Source organism: Cuculus canorus, chromosome 29 (assembly GCF_017976375.1).
Source record: "Cuculus canorus isolate bCucCan1 chromosome 29, bCucCan1.pri, whole genome shotgun sequence".
In the NCBI taxonomy this organism is placed as follows: domain Eukaryota; kingdom Metazoa; phylum Chordata; class Aves; order Cuculiformes; family Cuculidae; genus Cuculus; species Cuculus canorus.
The window spans coordinates 3419903-3438487 of NC_071429.1; the positions used below are offsets into that span (position 1 = coordinate 3419903).

Sequence of the window (18585 nt, forward strand, 5' to 3'; positions counted from 1 at the left end):
ACATTGGAAAAAAGTGGAAAAGCTGTTAAGTGTGCTGATCCCATACTCCCATGGTGGAGCCCACCACCCTCCGGGAGGGAGGAAAATGGGAGGGGGGCACAGGGGGCAGAGGAAAGAGGATTGGGGGGGGGCAGGGATGAGGATGTGGGGATGGGGTGCAGGGGAAGGGATGGGATGTGGGGATGGGGTATAGGGACAGGGATGGGGTGTGCGGGCAGAATTTGGGGTGCTTGGAGCAGGGGTGGGATGCGGGGATGGGGTGCAGGGGGAGGGTTTGGGGTGCTTGGGGCATGGATAGGTTTGCGGGGGTGGGATGCTGAGGCAGGGATGGGGTGCAGGGGACCTGGATGGGGATGCAGGGATGGGATGCGGCGGCAGGGATGGGGTGCAGGGGACATGGACTGGGATGCAGTGGCAGCGATGGGGTGCAGGGGACCTGGATGGGGATGCAGGGATGGGATGCGGCGGCAGGGATGGGGTGCAGGGGACATGGACTGGGATGCAGTGGCAGCGATGGGGTGAAGGGGACATGGATGGGGATGCAGGGATGGGATGCGGCGGCAGGGATGGGGTGCAGGGGACATGGACTGGGATGCAGGGATGGGATGCAGTGTCAGGGATGGGGATGCAGAGATGGGGTGCATGGGACATGGAAGGGGATGAGGGGATGCAGGGATAGGGTGCATGAGTCATGGATGGGGATGCAGGGATGGGATGTGGTGGCAGGGATGGGGTGCAGGGGACATGGAAGGGGGTGCAGGGATGGGGTGCATGGGACATGGATGGCGATGCGGGGATGGCGTGCAGGAACCAGGCTGCCCGGGGCCCCGCTTCCCGTGAGGCCCCGCGCTGCCGGTGCCGCCCCCATCCCGGCTGCTCTCGCGCGGTGTCGGCGGGGCCGGGAGGGGGCGGGGCCGGGGCCGGGCTGGAACCGGGGCTGGAACCGGGGCTGGGTCCTGGCCGGACCCGCCTGCAGCTCGGACCGCGATGTGGCTGTTCCGCCTGGGCAGGGTGAGTCCCGGAGATGGGGGGGGCTCGGGGTGCCCCGGTGCCCGGGGGGTCCCGGTACCCGTGCAGCCCCAGTGCCTGCGGGGGTCCTCGGGGTTCCCGGTGACCGGGGGGGGTTGGGAGCTCCCGGTGCTCGAGGAGGTCCCGATGCTCGCGGGGTTCCCGGTGCCCGGGAGGGGTTGGGAGCTCCCGGTGCTCGGGGAGGTCCCAGTGCTCGCAGCGTTCCCGGGGCGATGGGAGCTCCCGGTGCTCCGCGTACCCCTTTCTCCCCTCTGCAGCTCAGACCGCAGCTCCTGTTCGACCCGAGGCGGGGGAGGGGGGGGAGGGTAGCGCTCCCGATCCCGGTGCCCCCCCCGGGGTGGGCAGCGGCACCCCCGGTGTCCCCGTTCCCTCCCTGCCCCCACGGACTTTGCGTCTGTCCCAAAGTCCCCCGGTTCGGGGCAGCCGCTGCCACCGGCCTTGGCCGCTGCCCGTGACGGCACAGGTGATGCAATGGGGCGGCAGCGGTTGCATCACGCACCGGTGGTGGTGGTGGAGGGAGGGGGGGGGCTCAGTTCCCCTTGCAAGAGGAGCAGTGGGGGGACCGCCCCCCATCATCGTCCAAGCCTGTACACGCGAGCTGCTCTGCTGCACACGTGCTCCGCAGCCACGGTGGGTTTCGTTGCCGTTCCTGCTGCTTTGACACAGTCTCTCAAAGAGACAGAATCACACACTCATAGAATCACCAGATTGGAAAAGACCTTTTAGATCTTATGAGTCCAACCGAGCACCTCGTCCACCCATCTTTTAAATACCTCCAGGATGGGGACTCCCCCCCCTCCCTGGGCAGCCTCTGCCAGGGCCCCATGACCCCTTCTGTGAAAAATTTCTTCCTGATATCCAGTCTGACCCTCCCCTGGCACAGCTTGAGGCCATTCCCCCTTGTCCCGTCCCCGTCACTGGGGAGAAGAGCCCAGCGCCCTCCTCTCTTCAATCTCCTTTCAGGCAGTTGTAGAGAGCAATAAGGTCTCCCCTCAGCCTCCTCTTCTCCAGCCTAAACACCCCCAGGTCCCTCAGCTGCTCCTCATAAGATTTGTTCCCCAGACCCTTCTGCAGCTTCGTTGCTCTTCTCTGGACACTCTCCAGAGCCTCAACATCCTTCTTGGGGCAAGGGGCCCAGAATTGAACACAGGATTCGAGGTGCGGCCTCACCAGTGCCGAGTCCAGGGGCAGAATCCCCTCCCTGACTCTGCTGGCCACGCCGGGTCTGATCCAAGCCAAGATGCCATTGGCCTTCTTGGCCACCTGGGCCACTGCTGGCTCATGCTCAGTCAATCCACACCCCCAGGTCCTTCTCCTCCGTGCAGCTCTCCAGCCACTCTTCCCCCAGTCTGTAGCTGCACAGGGTTGTTGTGCCCCAAGTGCAGGACATTTGGCCTTGTTGAACCTCATGCCGTTGGTCTCAGCCCATCGGTCCAACCTGTTCAGATCCCTTTGCAGAGCCTCCCTACCCTCCAGCAGATCAACACTTCCTCCCAGCTCAGTGTCGTCTACAAACCTGCTCAGGGTGCGCTCAATGCTTTCATCCAGGTCATTGATAAAGATATTGACAGGGCTGGACCCAGCGCTGAGCCCTGGGGGACAGCACTTGGGACCAACCTCCAGCTGGAGTTGACTCCATTGACCACCACTCTCTGGGCTCGGCCATCCAACCAGTTTTCCACCCAGGAGAGTGTGCGCCTGTCCAGGCCAGAGGCTGACAGTTTCCTAAGCAGAATGCTGTGAGAAACCGTGTCAAAGGCTTTACTGAACTAAATGCTCCTGCCCCAGCCATGGGCATGGGAGACCTTGGGGGGAGGTCCCCGTGTGCCTTATGGGGATGTTTGGTTGCCATTCTTGCTGCTTTGACACTTGCTCTCAGCAGAGACAGGATGCTCCTGCCCCAACTGTGGGCATGGGAGACCTTGGTTGGGGTACCCATGTGCCTTGTGGGGACTTTGGGGGTCCCCATGCGCCGGTTCTGGGTAGTGTCTGGAGGCAGAACCCCACAGTCTTGCTCCTGGTGCCATCACCGGGTGCTGCAGGGGGTAAGGAGGCTTGGCACCCCCCTGGATGGGGTCACAGCCTGACAGTCCCCCTACCCCCATCCCCTTCACAGGTCCTGCAGCGATGTGGTGGTCCAGTAGCCACCGGCAGCCAGCGGGCACAGCACGGCACTGCCGTGGCGGCTGCCACCGGGCATGTGCCTGGCTGGACAGGGCAGGAGAGTCTGGCCGAGAGCGACCCGGAGATGTGGACCCTGGTCCAGAAGGAGAAGGATCGTCAGTGCCGGGGGCTGGAGCTCATTGCCTCTGAGGTGAGGTGTGGGGTCCTCGGTGCAGCGGGCGGTGATGGTCCTGGGCGGGGGCCCTGCTCAGGTAGGAGCTCCACTGCCCCATCTCTGAAACCCTTTTCCCCCCAGAATTTCTGCAGCCGGGCGGCACTGGAAGCCCTGGGCTCCTGCCTCAACAACAAGTACTCGGAGGGGTACCCTGGCAAGAGGTGAAGGGGGAAGCGGGCTCTGGAGGACGGGGGCGCACCAGTGGCGGCAGGGGATTTGGCTGCAGAGGTTAAGGGGAGCCCTGAGGCAGGAGTGGGAGCTTCCAAGGGGAGGCTGTCCTCTCCATTGAGGTCTCCTATGGGGTGGGAGGCTGTGGGGCTGGCAGGGGGAAGGTCCCCCCTTCATAACCATCTCCCTTCTCCAGGTACTACGGCGGAGCTGAGGTGGTGGACCAGATCGAGCTGCTGTGTGAGCAGCGAGCCCTGGAGGCCTTTGACCTAGATCCTGCCCGCTGGGGCGTCAACGTTCAGCCCTACTCAGGGTCTCCAGCCAACTTTGCAGCCTACACAGCCCTGCTGCAGCCCCACGACCGCCTGATGGGGTTGGACCTGCCCGACGGGGGCCAGTATGTAGCGGGATGCGCAGCCTGGAGCCTGCTGTGTCCTGGGGGCGCTCAGCGTAACCCTGCACCTCTGCTTTCCCCTGCAGCCTCACACATGGTTACATGTCGGATGTCAAGAGAATCTCAGCAACATCCATCTTCTTTGAGTCGATGCCCTACAAACTTGATGTGAGTCAAGGAGGGCAGCTTGCTGGGGAAGAGGGGATCTGCTGGCTGAGCTACTGGTCCTGGTGGTTCTCATGGGGGGCCTGAGCTGCTCTGCCATCCTCTGCTCTACCCTCCCCATGTCCCAAACGCATCCCGGGGCATTGGGAAGCTGCCTGTGGTTCAGCCAAATGCGCTGTGCTCAGAGCTGGAGAGACGGGGGCGCGTGTGCCTCTGCAAACTGTCCGTCCGTCCCTTGCAGCCAGCCACGGGGCTGATCGACTACAACCAGCTGGAAGTGACGGCACGGCTCTTCCGTCCTCGTCTCATCATTGCTGGCACCAGCGCATATGCCCGCCTCATTGACTACGCCCGCATGAAGAAGGTACGGGGTGGTGGGTCCATCCTGGGTGGCGGGAGCTCTTGCTTCTACAGCAGCTCCAGGGCAGTCACACCAGGCTTGTGGCTGCCCGTGACTCCCAATGCACTCCATCCGCAGGTGTGCGAGGAGGTGAAGGCGTACCTGCTGGCAGACATGGCGCACATCAGTGGGCTGGTGGCAGCCAAGGTCATCCCTTCGCCCTTCGAGCACGCAGATGTGGTCACCAGCACCACGCACAAGACGCTGCGCGGCGCCAGGTGAGGCTGCGTCCTGCCACCCCCTCCCTGGGGAGGTTGCTTGTGCATGGCAGGGGAGCTCAAAGGAAGAGGCGTTTCATGCTCTGGTGTCAGAACTGAACAGGGGGGACCCACGGGAGAGTGGTGGTGCCGCCCCATGTTGCAGGGGGCTCATCTCCCCCTGCTGTGGGGTGGGCCAGCGGCAGGAACGGTGCCGGCTCTCTCTTGCCACCAGGTCAGGACTGATCTTCTACCGCAAGGGTGTGCGCTCAGTGGATAAGAAGACGGGCAAGGAGACGCTCTATGACCTGGAGGACAGGGTCAACTTTGCCGTCTTCCCTTCCCTGCAAGGGGGACCACACAACCATGCCATCGCTGCTGTGGCTGTGGCCCTCAAACAGGTCTGTGCCGGGGTGGTAGCCTCGGGGCTAGAGGTGACCCAGGCCCCACGCTGATGTGGTGTCCCCCTGACCCAGGCCAGCTCGCCAGCTTTCCGCGAGTACTGCCAGCAAGTGCTGAAGAACGCCAAAGCCATGGCACAGGCCCTGCTGCAGCGTGGCTACACCCTGGTATCAGGTAATGGCTCCTTCCCTGTGCTTTTGCGGACAAGGAGGGATGAGGCTGTGGTAGGTGACAAGTGACACCGCTTGGTCTTGGTGTCCCCAATAGCAGTGGGGAGCGCGGATGGGCTTTGGGGCAGAGGAATGGGGTGCAAGAACAGGGCTTGAGGCAGCACAGGGCTGAGCAGAGAAGGGACAAGGGGGTGGCGGAGAGTGCTCAGGGGTGGCCTTTGCTCCTCCTCACCCCTTTCCTTTGCTTCCCAGGTGGCACTGACAACCATCTGGTGCTGGTGGACCTGCGGCCCAAAGGCATTGATGGCGCACGGGCTGAGCGGGTGCTGGAACTCGTCTCCATCACTGCCAACAAGAACACGTGCCCAGGGGACAAGAGTGCGCTCACGCCAGGGGGTCTGCGCCTGGGTGAGGGATGGGCCCCGCTTGAGATCTTCCTTTCTCCATCCCCCCCATTTCCTGGGTGGGGGTTCCCTAGGCTCTCACCCCAGAGCATCTCCTCTGTGTTTCACCCCTCTCCGAGGACTCCACATGGGCATTTGCAGCCAGTTTCTGGCTTGGAGAAGGGCATAGGACTCTTACGGATGCCAGGGCTTGGGGAGCCGCTTAGTGAGATTGGATCCTGACCCCCCTGATGGGCTCCATCCCGCAGGTGCCCCCGCACTGACCTCCCGCCACTTCCATGAAGAGGATTTCCAGAAAGTCGTGGCTTTCATCGACGAGGGCATCATGCTGGCCCTGGACGTCAAAAGCAAAACCAGTGAGTGAACGAGGCCACCCGTCTCCCCGCTTCTCGAGTGCCGGTCGGCATCTCTGTGTGGGGTTGGGGACTGCGCCCCGTACCGGTGTCACCCCCCCCCCCCTCGCCTGGGCAGGGACAGGGCTGCTGTTGTGTGCCCCCCTCCCCTTCTCACCAGTCCTGCTCCATCCCCAGGCAAGCTCCAAGAGTTCAAGAACTTCTTGCTGGAGGACACGGAGACGCAGCGCCGCTTGAGCGACCTGCGCCAGCGCGTGGAGACCTTTGCTCGTGCCTTCCCCATGCCTGGCTTCAGTGACCACTGAGCAGGGGCTCTCACCCTTCCCGCCAGGCTGGGACCAGCTCAGGGCAAGGGGAGGCTAAAACCCACCCTCTGCCTTCCCCTATCTCCTTCGTCCCTCACCAGCGCCTTTGCATCGGGCGCTCCCTCCCCAGGGTGGGGGCAGCCCCCCCAACTCCCCCTCTCAGTGTTAGGGTGCAGAGACACCCCTCCCACACCCAGACCCTGATGGGGGAAGGGACCAGTCGTGATGCTCCAGCCTTATCCCCTCTGTCCAAGCAAGTCTTGCACTTTTCTACAGGGTGGGGGGGTTGCTAATAAAAGCGCAGGCAGAGGTGACCTGTCTGGAGGTGTGCGGGTGCCGGTGGTCATGGGGGGCAGTGACCCCAGGGCCCCTTGGCACCGTGCATGGTGCTGGGGGGGCAGATGTGGGGCACAGACCTCTGGTCTTGCTGCCCATAGTCCTGCCTCTGTCTCTGTTGCAGGGGAGAGACAAGGGGGTTACACTGAACCCCAGAACGAGGTGGGGAGAAGTGGCCTGGGACCCTTTCCTGCTCTCCGGCTGCTGTGTGGTGCAGAGTGTTTGGCCAGACCCCCTTCCTCCTCGTGGCTCAGCCCAGCTGGAGTGAGCCCAGCCCCTGGCAGGCCAGGCAGATGCCTGCTCCCCAGCACGTCCCGCTGTCCTGGCTGTGTTCCCCCGTCCCCGTGGCCGTAGCCAAACCAAATATCCCCAGGCAGGGCTCCCCTGCCCCACGGTGCAGAGCCCTAGGGGGGAGCAGGAGCTGCACACGCCGTGCAGGACATGCATGTGCATCCCCATCCCTGTGTATGTGAGCCCTTTGACCTCACCCAGCCGTTCCCCTCCCTGCAGGAGCTGGGTCAGGGCCGGGGGGGGTCCCTGGACAGCCCCCTGGAGCGTGGGAGAGCGGAAACGCAGCACCCAGGGGCCATAAGGCATCACTTCCAGCAGGATGTGAGCCCCGATGCCAGCCCTCAGAGGGGCTGTGGAGTGTCTCTGGTGTTTATGAGCCTGGGAAACAGCATCCATCATCCATTCTGCCCCCCCCCCCCCCCCCCCCCCAGCTCTGATGACTTATTAGTGTCCTATGAGTTTAATGCAGGGCGAGATGCGATGCCGAGTGGGGTACCAGAGCGGGAGGGCGCAGGGCGCTGGCAACAGTGGTCACCTTGCTCCTGGAGCGATGGAGTTTGTCGCAGGGGGTGCAGCCCCACGTCTTGTGGGGTACAGGGGAAGCAGAGACCTGTGTGCGCAGTGACCTGCCGTGTGGCAGGCAGGAGCCAAGAGGGCTGCTGGGGGTGGGCGAGCTCTCCCCTGCCCCAGCACGGCAGCACATCCCCAGGGCAGCTCAGAAACTGGGACGGTCCTTCTTGAGGCTCTTGTAGTCAGTGGAAACTGCCAGAAACTGGAGAAGAGAGGGATGTGAGGAGGGGGTGGGGGGTGGTATCTCCCGTAGCCGTTACTGGCCTTGGCTAGAGGGTGGGGGTCAGCGCTCCCCTCCCCATATCTGAGCACAAGGAAGTGGAGGGATCATGCATTTATCTCTGCCCAGGGCTGATGACATCCCTCCCCTGAGGAAAACACCATATCTTGCCCTATCCCCCACCCCAGAGTGCTAGGCCCCCAGTTCACCCAGTGCTCACTTTATACTGGTCCGTGGGGCTTAGCTTATTCCAGGGCTCAGGATTATTTTTTCGATCCCAGCTGCAAGGGGTGATGGGGTCATCAATACCTGTAAAGAGCGACGGGGAGAGAGCCCCCCCCCTGCCAAATCCCAGCCCTCCCCCCCCCACATTTCACACCCACTGGCACCCCTAGCCCCCATCTTCGTGCAGAAATAACCCAGATGCCAGTGCACCCACCCTGCCCAGTTCTGCTGTGGTTGGCAGGTTTGGGGGCTCTGGCTGGCTCCCTCCAAGACCCTCAGGGTGAGGAGCTGTGTGGGGGCCAAACGGGCTCCCCGTGAAGCTGCTCCCGGTGCATTCCTGCCCAGGCTTGTGCCATGGCTTGGCTTCCCCAAACCGCAGCGTGGCTGCTGCCCCAGCACAGGGCTGTGGCCCGTGAGCCGCTGCACCGGCCGTACGTGCAGGGGTGCACGTCTGCCTGTTCCCGCAGCCAGCATCTCTGCAGGCACTGCCCTGCTGCAGCCCTACCTGGGGGGAGGCTGCGTTCTGCCCCATCCCCTGCCCGAAACTCACCTATGAGCCCCAACCCCAGCCTTCACCCCCTATCTGGGGAGGGGGGTGAGCGGGAAAGCTGCTGCCGGCCCTGCTCTGCATGTCTGTGTGCATAAGCAGGGATGCAGCAGCCATGAGTGTGCAAGACAACTGCGCCGGGATGGCTGGTGTGGGTTGGATGAAGTCCTCTCAAAGAGGACACATCCTGTCCTGTCCCAGGAGAGGTTGCGGAAGGCCAGTGAAGCCGTGGGATGGGTCCCTGGAGAAAGCAGCTCACATCTCTCCCCCTCTCCTGTTCCCCCCTGCAATCGCCTGATGTTGGCCAAAAGCAGAATTTTTCCATCTGGGAAGATGTGCGCACGTGTGTGTATGCGCATACATGTTGGGGGAAGAAAGGGGGAGGGGGGGCTGTGCTGCAAATGGAGACCCCTGGAGCTGTTTAATAGCATTAATGTGCTGGGGAGGTGCTGCTGTTGTTTTATGCCCCCCCACACACATACACACATGCACACTCCTGTGCTTCTACCATCAAAGACAAGGTGCCTGTATCTGCTAATTGCTGAGCTAAGTACCCTGGGCAGCTGGCATCAAATTAAATCAATGAGCATTTTACCGGGAACAAACAAATATTAGATAGGCATTAGACAGCATGGGGCTGCAGGGACGTTGGGCTACTGAGCTACTAGGGGGAAAAAAAACCAGCCCCGTGCACCACAGCATGCCTGTCTGTCGTGTGCCAATCCATCCACCCGCTATTCTTCATCAATCCATCCTCACACCTTGGCTCTCGCTCCCTTCTCTCCCTCTCCATCCATCCTTGCACGCTGTTTTTATGTCTGTCCATCCTTTCTTCTCTCCTCATTCCTTCTCCAACCATCCGTCCCACTGGTTTCCCATTCCTCTATCAATGCCCCCCGCCCCCCCCATCATTCCCTCTCTGTATCAGTCACGTATTGCTTTCACCAGCCTCGTCATCCACCCACCCACCCCTCTCTGCTCCCACTGCTGTGTCCGTTCCCTCTCTCTGTCTCTCTCCTGCTCACTCCCAGTTTCACAGCACGGGGTGCAGTGCCCGGAGCACCAAGTTGGGGATCTTTGTCCCCTCTATCACTCCTAAGAAGAAGAAGAAGGCAGATGGTGTCCCAGCCTCCCTCACCCCTCCAGGCTCTTCAGTTTATCCCCCGCTGCCCAACTTGCCAGGGAGGTGTTGGGGTGCATCCAAGTACCTTGTGCACCCCAGTGCCCGCCCGACGCACACCAGTATCATCCCTCTCAGGTCCAGGGGTGCAGGGCAAGTGCCTAATGGGTGCCCGGGGCACCCTGACCCCTACCTGACGTCCGGACTGTACAACGCCAACCTCAGCAGGTACAGGACTGCACTGCCCATGCCAACACTGATGAAGCCAATGAGGGGAATGAGCTGCAGAGAGAGAGAGAGAGAGAGGGAGAGGGAGAGAGAGAAATGAAAAATACCCCAATAAAATGAATATTTATCAGGCCGACTGGAGAGTGAAAGGGAGAGCTGACACACCGGGAGATTTACAGGGGAAATATGGCAGAGCAATCCTGTAGCTGGGCTGCGGTACACAGTGTAGCTGTCAGCTTGAGTGACTGAATTAAAAGAGGGAGAGAAAAATCGGCTCGTGTTGGAGAGGAATTGGATTTGGAATGAGAAATCACTTCCCCTCTGCCTGCTGCTGCCCGGCACCCGTGCTGGCTGGCGCAGCCGTGGGTGAGGGCTCGGGGGGCATCATTCCTGGTGTGCATGGTGCCTCGAGTCAGCGAAGGACTGAGCCTTGGCAAACAGCAGGGTTTAGCTCTGCGGACACTGCCCATCTCGGGCATGTTCTTGTCCCCAACAGCTGCATCCCAGCCCTGCACCCCTTCCTCACCATCACCCTGTGAAGCATGGGATGAGGAGGGTTCAAGGTTGTCTTATCCTGCCCAGCAGGGATGGACTGGACACCCTAAGGCCAGGCATTACATTGGTGTCTGAGCATCTGGGTCCAGGGCACATCTCAGGGACACAGTGACCTCACGGGAGCTCCCCCAGCTTCACAGCGCACATCCCTGCGACCAGGAGGTCCCTTTGCCCCCCTCCCCGCTCTGTGCACACAGGGGCTTTCATCACACCTTTGCAGGGCGACCAGCTCCATGTTCTCATCTCCGCTCCTCCTCCACTCGCTCTGCCAATCCCCCGGTGCCCAGGGGGACACGGCCTCAATCCGAGCCGAGATGAGGCTGCTTTGACCTCCCCCGGATTGCCACGGCCCCCGCACCAGGGAAGATGCTCTGAGCATAATGAACCTCCTGCCAAATCCGTGCCCCTGGGAAGGCAAACACGGCCGGCACCTCGCAGTGCCCATTAACGCGGAGCGGGGGCCGGTAACGCCGCCAGAGCTGTGCGCACCGCACAGTTTGCATCGCCAGCACCTGAGCGCCTGGGTTATATTTGCAATTCTGCTTGGCAGCTTGAGCTCGCGGCAAATGTCGCTGAGCCTCCACCTACCACGCAGTGACTCCGTTTCCCCACTTGGATGAGACCTAGGGGCGCACGGCTCTAAAACATGAAGGTCTGTCCAAACCCCTCTGATCTCTGCTAAGCAACTCAATGACCTGCACCCGGGAGGGGGTGGAGAAGACACACAGGCAGTCAGATGCATCGCTTTCACCAAGCACTCCTTGCCCACCCTGTGGTCCCCAGTTGGACCCCCCAACCTATCCTCTCCCAGTGCTCCCAGTGCTCCCGCTCGGCAGCACCCATGCCCAAGCAAGCAGCGTTCTGCGCTTGCGCCAGCTGATCGAGTGCCTGGCAGATGCCAGTGCCGATTCGGGAGGTTAGAGGCATCAGCAGATAATGATCTTTTGCGCCGTGTGCGGCTGGATGCCAAGAGGATCTGGCAGTAGCCGCTACCCAACCGCGCCGGCTAATCAAGATGAACTCCACAGCGTCGGGAATTGCGATGTCTGCTGGAGGAGATTCGGGGCGGTGGGTTCGTCTCACCATCTGCTGCTGACACCTTCTGGGTAATTAATGCCTGAGAAGAATTAAGGGTAGGGGGAGCTGGGGGAGCTGCTCCTGCAGCAGGCGAGGGGCTCTGGAGCTGCAGGTGCAGGCAGTGGGGTCTGTTTCCCTCCCAAGACATGCACAAAAATAAACAAGATATATTGTGAGCTTGACCTTAAGCATATGGAGAGTTAAAATGCCACTTATGTGCAGGCAATGTTTGCCCTTTAACCCCCACCGTGGGGACCTGTTGGGAGCAAGGCTGGTGATGCTCTGCTCCCTGGGACCCCTGTCTCTGCTGGCAGCAGAGCCGAGCGCCCTGGCCAGGCACAGCCGGTCCCCACCGCAGGCTGGCTGCAACCCCAGCCACCTCCCAGCGCTTCTAAGTGACCCAGCAGTGAGCTGGCACCAGCTCTGCCAGAGTGGGGATCTGGCACTGCTGTTACTGCTTCAGCTACAAAGATAGCAGGAAGGAGAAATGAAATGCATGAGGTGCTGGGTGAGGCGCGGGGACCTCATGCCTGGACTGGGAAGGATGAACACCTCATACCTGGGTGCGGATGAGCATCCCCTCCCGTGGCAGGACCACGTGCCGATGTGACTGGATGGTGGGATGCAGTGCCAGGCTCTGCCCGGTGCCTTGAAAGCACCCACTGAGCCGTGCAGCCCCTGCATTGCTGTGCCAGGTGAGTTCTTGTCCTGCCAAAGCTCCTACGCTTCACCACCATGGTGCTTCACCAGCGTGCATGAGGCATCTATCACTGCCAGGTGGGCAACCGGGCATGCTGTGGTGGGAGAGTCTTTTGCCAGGTGAAAGTGCTGATGTACCTGCTCGGTGCCAGCTGCAGCTGATCACATTTAATGGATGACATGTCAAAAATTGCCCCAGCAACCTGTGCTGGCAATAATTCTGCTTAACGTGTGTGCCAGGTGCTTCACACACAGGCACCCAGGATGCTTTATACGTACTGTTTGGGGGTCTTCTCTGCATCTCCCAAGTCACACACAGCCTGAGAAGCTGGGGATGCCATGGTAGATAGGAACAGACAAATCCCAAATGCCATGGCTCTGCGCATAGAAATGCTCAGTAGTGCCTAGAGGAGCCCTGGCCTGTGCTGCCCATCCATCTGCTCTCACTGAGGACATGAAAAGCATCCTGGCTGCCCTCACCCTCAGTGCTGGCGGTGTGAAGGCACCCACCTTTAGAGCCCAGCTCGACGGTGCCTCCTTCTCCAGCCCTGGCCTCCCCTCCCCTGCCCGCCAGCCGGGCATCCGGATGCTCAGCCACGGTTCATCATCTTTTCCAGCCTGTCTGCTCTGCCCTCCCCAAACTCAACTGCCAAGTGCTTACGTGACTTTCAGCCCAGTGCTTGAAGCTCCTTAACCCTCCCCAGGCCACCAGCCCCTTCCAGGTGCCCAGGGAGGGAAATAGGAACGGGCAAGGACGGGGCTGAGGACCTTCTGAGAAGGTCCAGGTCCCTGCTGCGGGAGGGGATACAGCCCATCCGGGCAGGGTGGGAACATTCGCCCTTCTGCCACCGTCTCGGAGGGTCTGTAGTTTGATGAGGGTTTAAGCATCTTTGTACACCAACCCCTCGGCTTGAAATTTTGATGGTGGGGGGAAAGGGACAGATTGGAGCTGAAAGGATGGGAGCTGGTGCTCCAAACCTGGGACGAGTGGACAGGGGGCTCGATTTCTATTCCCATCCCATCTTTTTGATATCCCCAGAGCAGGGTGGAGTAGGGCGAGGGGGCACAGAGCAGCACCCTTCACCCGAGCAGTTGCTGGCATCTGTGTCTGTTGTAAGAACTGATGTGCCCGAAGCCCAATGCGGCTCAGCAAAGGCACCCTGGCAGCACTGGAGAGAGGGAGGGGGTCAGGCAGTGCAGGGGGGGGCTCAGGAACAGGGGGCTGCGAACCACCGTGACCACCCGGTTTACCTGGAGGATGCTGAGGACAGTGTGAAGGGGAAGCTGGTGACAAGGGACAGCCTGAGAAGGCATGGAATGAGCAGAGGAGCTGAACCAGAAGGCTGAGAAGGGGTTTGGAGAGTGGGAGGAAGAGGGGAGCTGGTGAAAGGGTGTAAAGGGCAGTGGAGGGCAGGAGGAATGGGGGGGTGGGAAGGAGGGAGAAGGGCGTGGGGAAGCGCAGGGTCCACGAGGCTCGCAGTGAGAGAAGGACGAGGACAGCTGGGAGGGGTCCCTGGGAGGAGGAGAGGGGCAGAGGGATGGGGAGGGATGGGGTTCCTGCAGGGAGAGGGTGTGGGGTCACTTACTCCGGGGTGTCGCTTGACATGCCGGGAGAACATAACTCCGAGGAGGGGGCCCTTCATGGCGAGGGTGGGGAAGGTCCAGCTGCGAGGGCAGTTCCCGAGTGCCTCCCGAGGATGTAGGGTGGGCAGGAGACACGAGGGAGGCGTCTGCAAGCAGGGCTGGGAGGGACGGGGCGGGCCGGGGAGCAAGGGGCAGGGATGCTGGAAGGGGAGAGGGAGGCTGAGGACCAGGTCCTGAGCCCCGGCTGCACTCTGCCCCTTCCCACCTCTCCCACAGCGAGTCCTTGGGTTAACGACGAGCTTTGGTTTGCATGTCTAAGGTCCCCCTTGCTGCTGCACCCCATTAGTGCCTCAGTTTCCCTCTCCGTACAAGGGCTCAGCCCCTTCCCTTCCTTCCACGTGCAAATCCTTCACAGGTTGCTCCTCACCTTCCTGCCAGGGCGAACGATGAGTCGCGTGATTTGTTATGACAACTTCAGCGATGTTTGCTGCCTCCCCTCAGCGCATATCCCCCCCCCCCCTTCCACCCTCCCGTTTATGATAAATGACATAACACCCAATTTACATTTAGCAATGCAAATCTCCCTGGCAGTAACAGATGCTGCTGTGCATATGGAAACCAGCTATTTGTACCCACTGGCTCTTAACAAAAGACCGGGAAGACGGACCGAGCGGGCAGCCAAAAGAAGCAGCCTGGGACTGAGCAGGGACTGCTCCCCCCTGACCTTTATGAAGGTCCCAAACTGATCAGTTTTTGCTTTTACGGAGCAGGCGTTCGCACACAGGTAAACGCCACATGTGCCGACACAGCGGCAGACACTGTGAACACCCCTACAGGCATATGCACCAACGCGCACACAAGATTTCTGGCAATTCTTTTTAACGCTGACCTGTAAGACCCCCACTTTGAAGGTTTGGCTTTAGAGCATCCCGAGGAGTCTCCTCTCCTCCCCACTGCTGCCCCTCCAGCCACCCTCCATCCCCCCCGGCACCGCGCAGCCCCATTAGCGCCGCTCCATCCATATCCTCATTTCTTTTAGCAAAGTCTAAAAGGACAAAGGGGAGAAACTTCGCTGGAGTGGGTGGAAATAAATAAACAAGGCCTGAATTGCAGCCAGCAGCGCCGTGTTGAGGCTTTTGTTGATATAATTAGAGTTTTGAAAATGGGATTGATTAAGTGCCACTCCCCAAGACAGAGTGCATCCTGCCCTCGGCGCGGGCACGCGCTGTCCTTCGCTGCGTTCCTTTGCCAACGTCTGCTGCAGCACAGGGACAGCACGGAGTATGGAGAGGATGCAGGATCACCGCAGGAGCATGCGGAAGAGGTTCGTGAGGTTGTTTGCATGTGCACAGGTGTGGAATTGGGGACAACTCACCTGCAGTGCTATAACCCTTCCGGAGCACAACGCCGAAGCGCTGAGCGTAGATCCTAAGAAGGCATCCGGCAGCATTAGGAGCTCAGGACTCCTGGGGGGCTCCTGGTCCCATCACAGCCAGGTCTGCATCAAAGCAACCTGCATCTGTGCACCCTGGCCCAATGCAAGCTCTGAATTCCCTGCAGAGGAGCCCAGGACTTCCCTTAGAGATGCAGAAGGATTCCCTGCCCACAAGGCCCAGCTGCCTCCATGCTCATTAATGACTGTAATTAAGAGACAGTTTGATTCTGTGCTGCGCTTCTCTCTTCCGCGGGGATCATAGCGTGTGCCCTGCTGCTCCGGAGCCCTCCTGGGTACTGCCCGCAGCCTCCCGGGAGCGGCGGTGGAGAGGGGCTCAGCCCTGTAGGGCACTGGGGAGGGTTCCAGCTGTGCCCACCATCCTGAGGGAGACACAAAACTCCATCAGTAAACGGGTGCTGCTGAAGCTGCTTCTCTTTCCTGGCTGCCCCTGCCTGGCACCGAGCAGATCCGATGGGTCAGCGCTTTTGGGGAAGAACACGACAACCCACAAATACTTCCGAATCCTAGAGAGAAAAAAATTACAGCAGCCGCTCTCGGGAAGCGTGCATGTTGCACGGACACACACCTGCAGACGCAGAGCTACGCGGACATGCACACCTGCGTAGCTTTGCACTCGCACGCGTGTGCGACAGAGACACAGCTACACGTGCATGGGCACCTGTGCGCACGCATCTCAACGGATGTGCATGGACACACGGACACACACCTTTATAAGGAGATATATATGCTCACACGCATGCATACACACCAACACGCGTGGCTGGGGCACGTTCACACGTGTGTCGGTGCAGTCCCTGTTCCCATACAAGGGCTGCGGGGAGCTGCCCTTGCAGGGGGGGGAGCTGAAAAGACAGATGAAGGGGGGCTGGGGGGAGATACTGGGCCCTGGTATCTTCACTCACAGCTGCTGTGGCGGGTTATTTTACAACCACTCCAAAAATATTATTCAAGATGAAGGAGAATCACGGCTGCTGCGAGCGAGCGCGGGGCCGTCGCGGGGAATTTATCATTCTGAATTGGGTGCCCCCCTTTCCCCCCCCGCCGCAACGCCACGGTGATGAAGTGCTTCATTAATGGGAGATGCTGCGGCTTGGGGCTGAACGTGCCTGCACCTGAGCGTGCTTTTTCCTCTGGCTCCCAGCCTTGGTGCCCCCTCCCCATCTCCTCCCCAGCCACCAACTCAGCTTTCTCAGCTCTGAACAGCCCCCCCCCCATTGCCTGAGCCACCGCCCCACAGCCTCCCTGCCCCACAGCTGGGTGCCCACAGGTTGTACCCCTTCAGCCCTAGGAGGAACCACCCCAAAACCCTCCTCTGCTGGTGCCACGAGAACATCCCGGGCTGCTACCGGGGATCTTTCCCTCGTTAAGGCTCTGCTCGTGCCGAAGCTGTAAATCTCTCCGGCTTTTGGCAGGGCGCAATGGAAACCATCATAAAAAATTCATACCAACTAAAGCAAACAAACAATAAACAAACAGCCAATAATTAAATGGTGAATTAACGGGATGTATTTCATAGCCCCACAGAGCCACGTTGGGGGATGACCCCCAGCGTGAGGAGAAGAGGCTGGATGCCTCAGGAGCCTCAGCCTCCCCAGGGAGAGAAGGGGGTCCCGGCCTCACAGAGCTGCTGCCCGGGACCCCTTAGAATCATAGAACCACCAGGTTGGAAAAGACCTCTTGGATCGTGGAGTCCAACCATTCCTATGTGCCACTAAACCGTGTCCCTGAGCGCAGCCACACCAGGGGTGTGAGTGGCCGCACAGGGGATGGTGAGGTTGGGCAGCACCAGCAGCTCCACGATGGGCATCACGCCAGCACTATCGTGACATGTTGTGATGACTTGCGCAGCCAGGTAATGGTGAAGCAGCCACAGCCCTTCCTCCTGCTCAGACTGCCTACAGCGCTGGGATTGTCCCACATCCCCTCATTTGGAGTTTGTGTGTGATGTCATGACCACCCGGTTGTGTCACTGATCTCCATGACATCACTCTCCCCTCTTTGCTCCTCACCCTGGCACCATTCATCACCCGGCACGCGTCATTTGTAACCGGCACCTTCATTTAAAGGTCTATTATCATCCTAATTCCCCCCATTAATCACCAGGTACTGTTTGATGAGGAACTGAAGAGCTGATCTCCGACCCTGCAACTGCTGCAGGATGTGGGCAACGCAGCCTGAAAGCCCAAAACTCTGCCACCCGCAGTGATGCTGGGAAAGGAGGAGGAGATGAAGCCCCTGTTTGTCCCCACCGGCTCAGGAACCAGCACCCCAGCACAAAGAAGGACCCGCTTTCCCGTGGCCTTTGGTGGTGCAGGAGCTGCTGCCAGGCAGGGCAGCGTGAGGGGTTCTGGGGTGAAGGAGGGGTGTCCCCCAACCACAGCCCCACAGAGGGCAGCGGCTGCGCTACAGCGGCCCTGGCAGGGGGCTTGGGCACTCAGGGGGAGGTCAGCTCTTCCAGAATTGCCATCACACCAGAAGGCGTTTCCTGGAACCGACCCCACAATTAACCACCACCTCAGCCCCATCCTGCAATATTGATTTTTATTTTTTTTTTCCATAATTCTCTGAAGAAAAGCCCAAGCCTGGAGCTGTGATTTCCAAAGCCTGTTTTATAAATAACCGGGGTCGCCAGCTGCCAATTGCTGTAATGCTGCCTTGATACAATTTAATAAACATAATAGCCTCTTCCTTCATTGTGACAAAGATACCGGTGAGGACGGAGCTGCGCCGAGCAGAGGAACACAGGGCTGACACGCACACACACGGCTGAGATGCACACACGCGGCTCAGACACACACGACTGAGATGCACACACACGGCTCAGATGCACACACGCGGCTGAGATGCACACACAGAGCTGAGATGCACACACACGGCTGAGATGCACACACGCGGCTCAGACACACACAGCTGAGATGCAAACACAGAGCTGAGATGCACACACACGGCTCATGCACACACAGGGCTGACACGCACACACACGGCTGAGACACACACACACGACCCAGATGTGCACACAGGGCTCAGACGCACACACACAGCTCATATGCACGCACACAGAGCTGAGATGCACACACACGGCTGAGATGCACACACGCCGCTCAGACACACACGGCTGAGATGCACACACAGAGCTGAGATGCACACACACGGCTCATGCACACACAGGGCTGACACGCACACACACGGCTGAGATGCACACACACGGCTCAAACGCACACACACGGCTGAGACACACACACAGCTGAAATGCACACACAGGGCTCAGATGCACACACACGGCTGATACATGTGTACACATGTATGATACATGCACATGGCTGGGACACGTGTGCACACAGCTGGGACACAC

At 60.2% G+C, this 18585-nt stretch overlaps 2 protein-coding genes across 2 annotated transcripts; one reads left to right on the forward strand and one right to left on the reverse strand.

The window, feature by feature from the left end:
• The first annotated feature begins 886 nt into the window (after positions 1–886).
• SHMT2 (serine hydroxymethyltransferase 2) lies at positions 887–6645 on the forward strand. The gene is made up of 12 exons (XM_054051287.1): positions 887–1011; positions 3146–3343; positions 3449–3528; positions 3732–3932; positions 4016–4097; positions 4336–4458; positions 4573–4712; positions 4927–5092; positions 5168–5267; positions 5516–5671; positions 5916–6023; positions 6198–6645. Exons 1-12 carry the CDS (start codon positions 988–990, stop codon positions 6323–6325), a joined length of 1506 nt encoding a protein of 501 aa, XP_053907262.1. The 5' UTR covers positions 887–987; the 3' UTR covers positions 6326–6645.
• A 736-nt stretch (positions 6646–7381) lies between these two features.
• On the reverse strand, positions 7382–13915 carry NDUFA4L2 (NDUFA4 mitochondrial complex associated like 2). Its single transcript, XM_009566271.2, has 4 exons — positions 13780–13915; positions 9828–9916; positions 7963–8023; positions 7382–7724 (listed from the first exon to the last, which is right to left on the reverse strand). The coding sequence occupies exons 1-4, from the start codon at positions 13834–13836 to the stop codon at positions 7668–7670; spliced, it is 264 nt and encodes an 87-aa protein (XP_009564566.1). The 5' UTR covers positions 13837–13915; the 3' UTR covers positions 7382–7667.
• Positions 13916–18585: the final 4670 nt, after the last annotated feature.

Excerpts from the sequence above, each read along its gene's own strand:
- SHMT2 (XM_054051287.1), top strand. The coding sequence starts at position 988 with ATGTGGCTGTTCCGCCTGGGCAGG. Across the intron at positions 4,098-4,335 it reads CGATGCCCTACAAACTTGAT|CCAGCCACGGGGCTGATCGA; the intron begins GTGAGTCAAGGA and ends CGTCCCTTGCAG. Across the intron at positions 5,268-5,515 it reads TGGCTACACCCTGGTATCAG|GTGGCACTGACAACCATCTG; the intron begins GTAATGGCTCCT and ends TTTGCTTCCCAG.
- NDUFA4L2 (XM_009566271.2), bottom strand. The coding sequence starts at position 13,836 with ATGAAGGGCCCCCTCCTCGGAGTTATGTTCTCCCGGCATGTCAAGCGA. Across the intron at positions 8,024-9,827 it reads TTGTACAGTCCGGACGTCAG|CTGGGATCGAAAAAATAATC; the intron begins GTAGGGGTCAGG and ends CACCCCTTGCAG. Across the intron at positions 7,725-7,962 it reads GCCCCACGGACCAGTATAAA|TTTCTGGCAGTTTCCACTGA; the intron begins GTGAGCACTGGG and ends TCTCTTCTCCAG.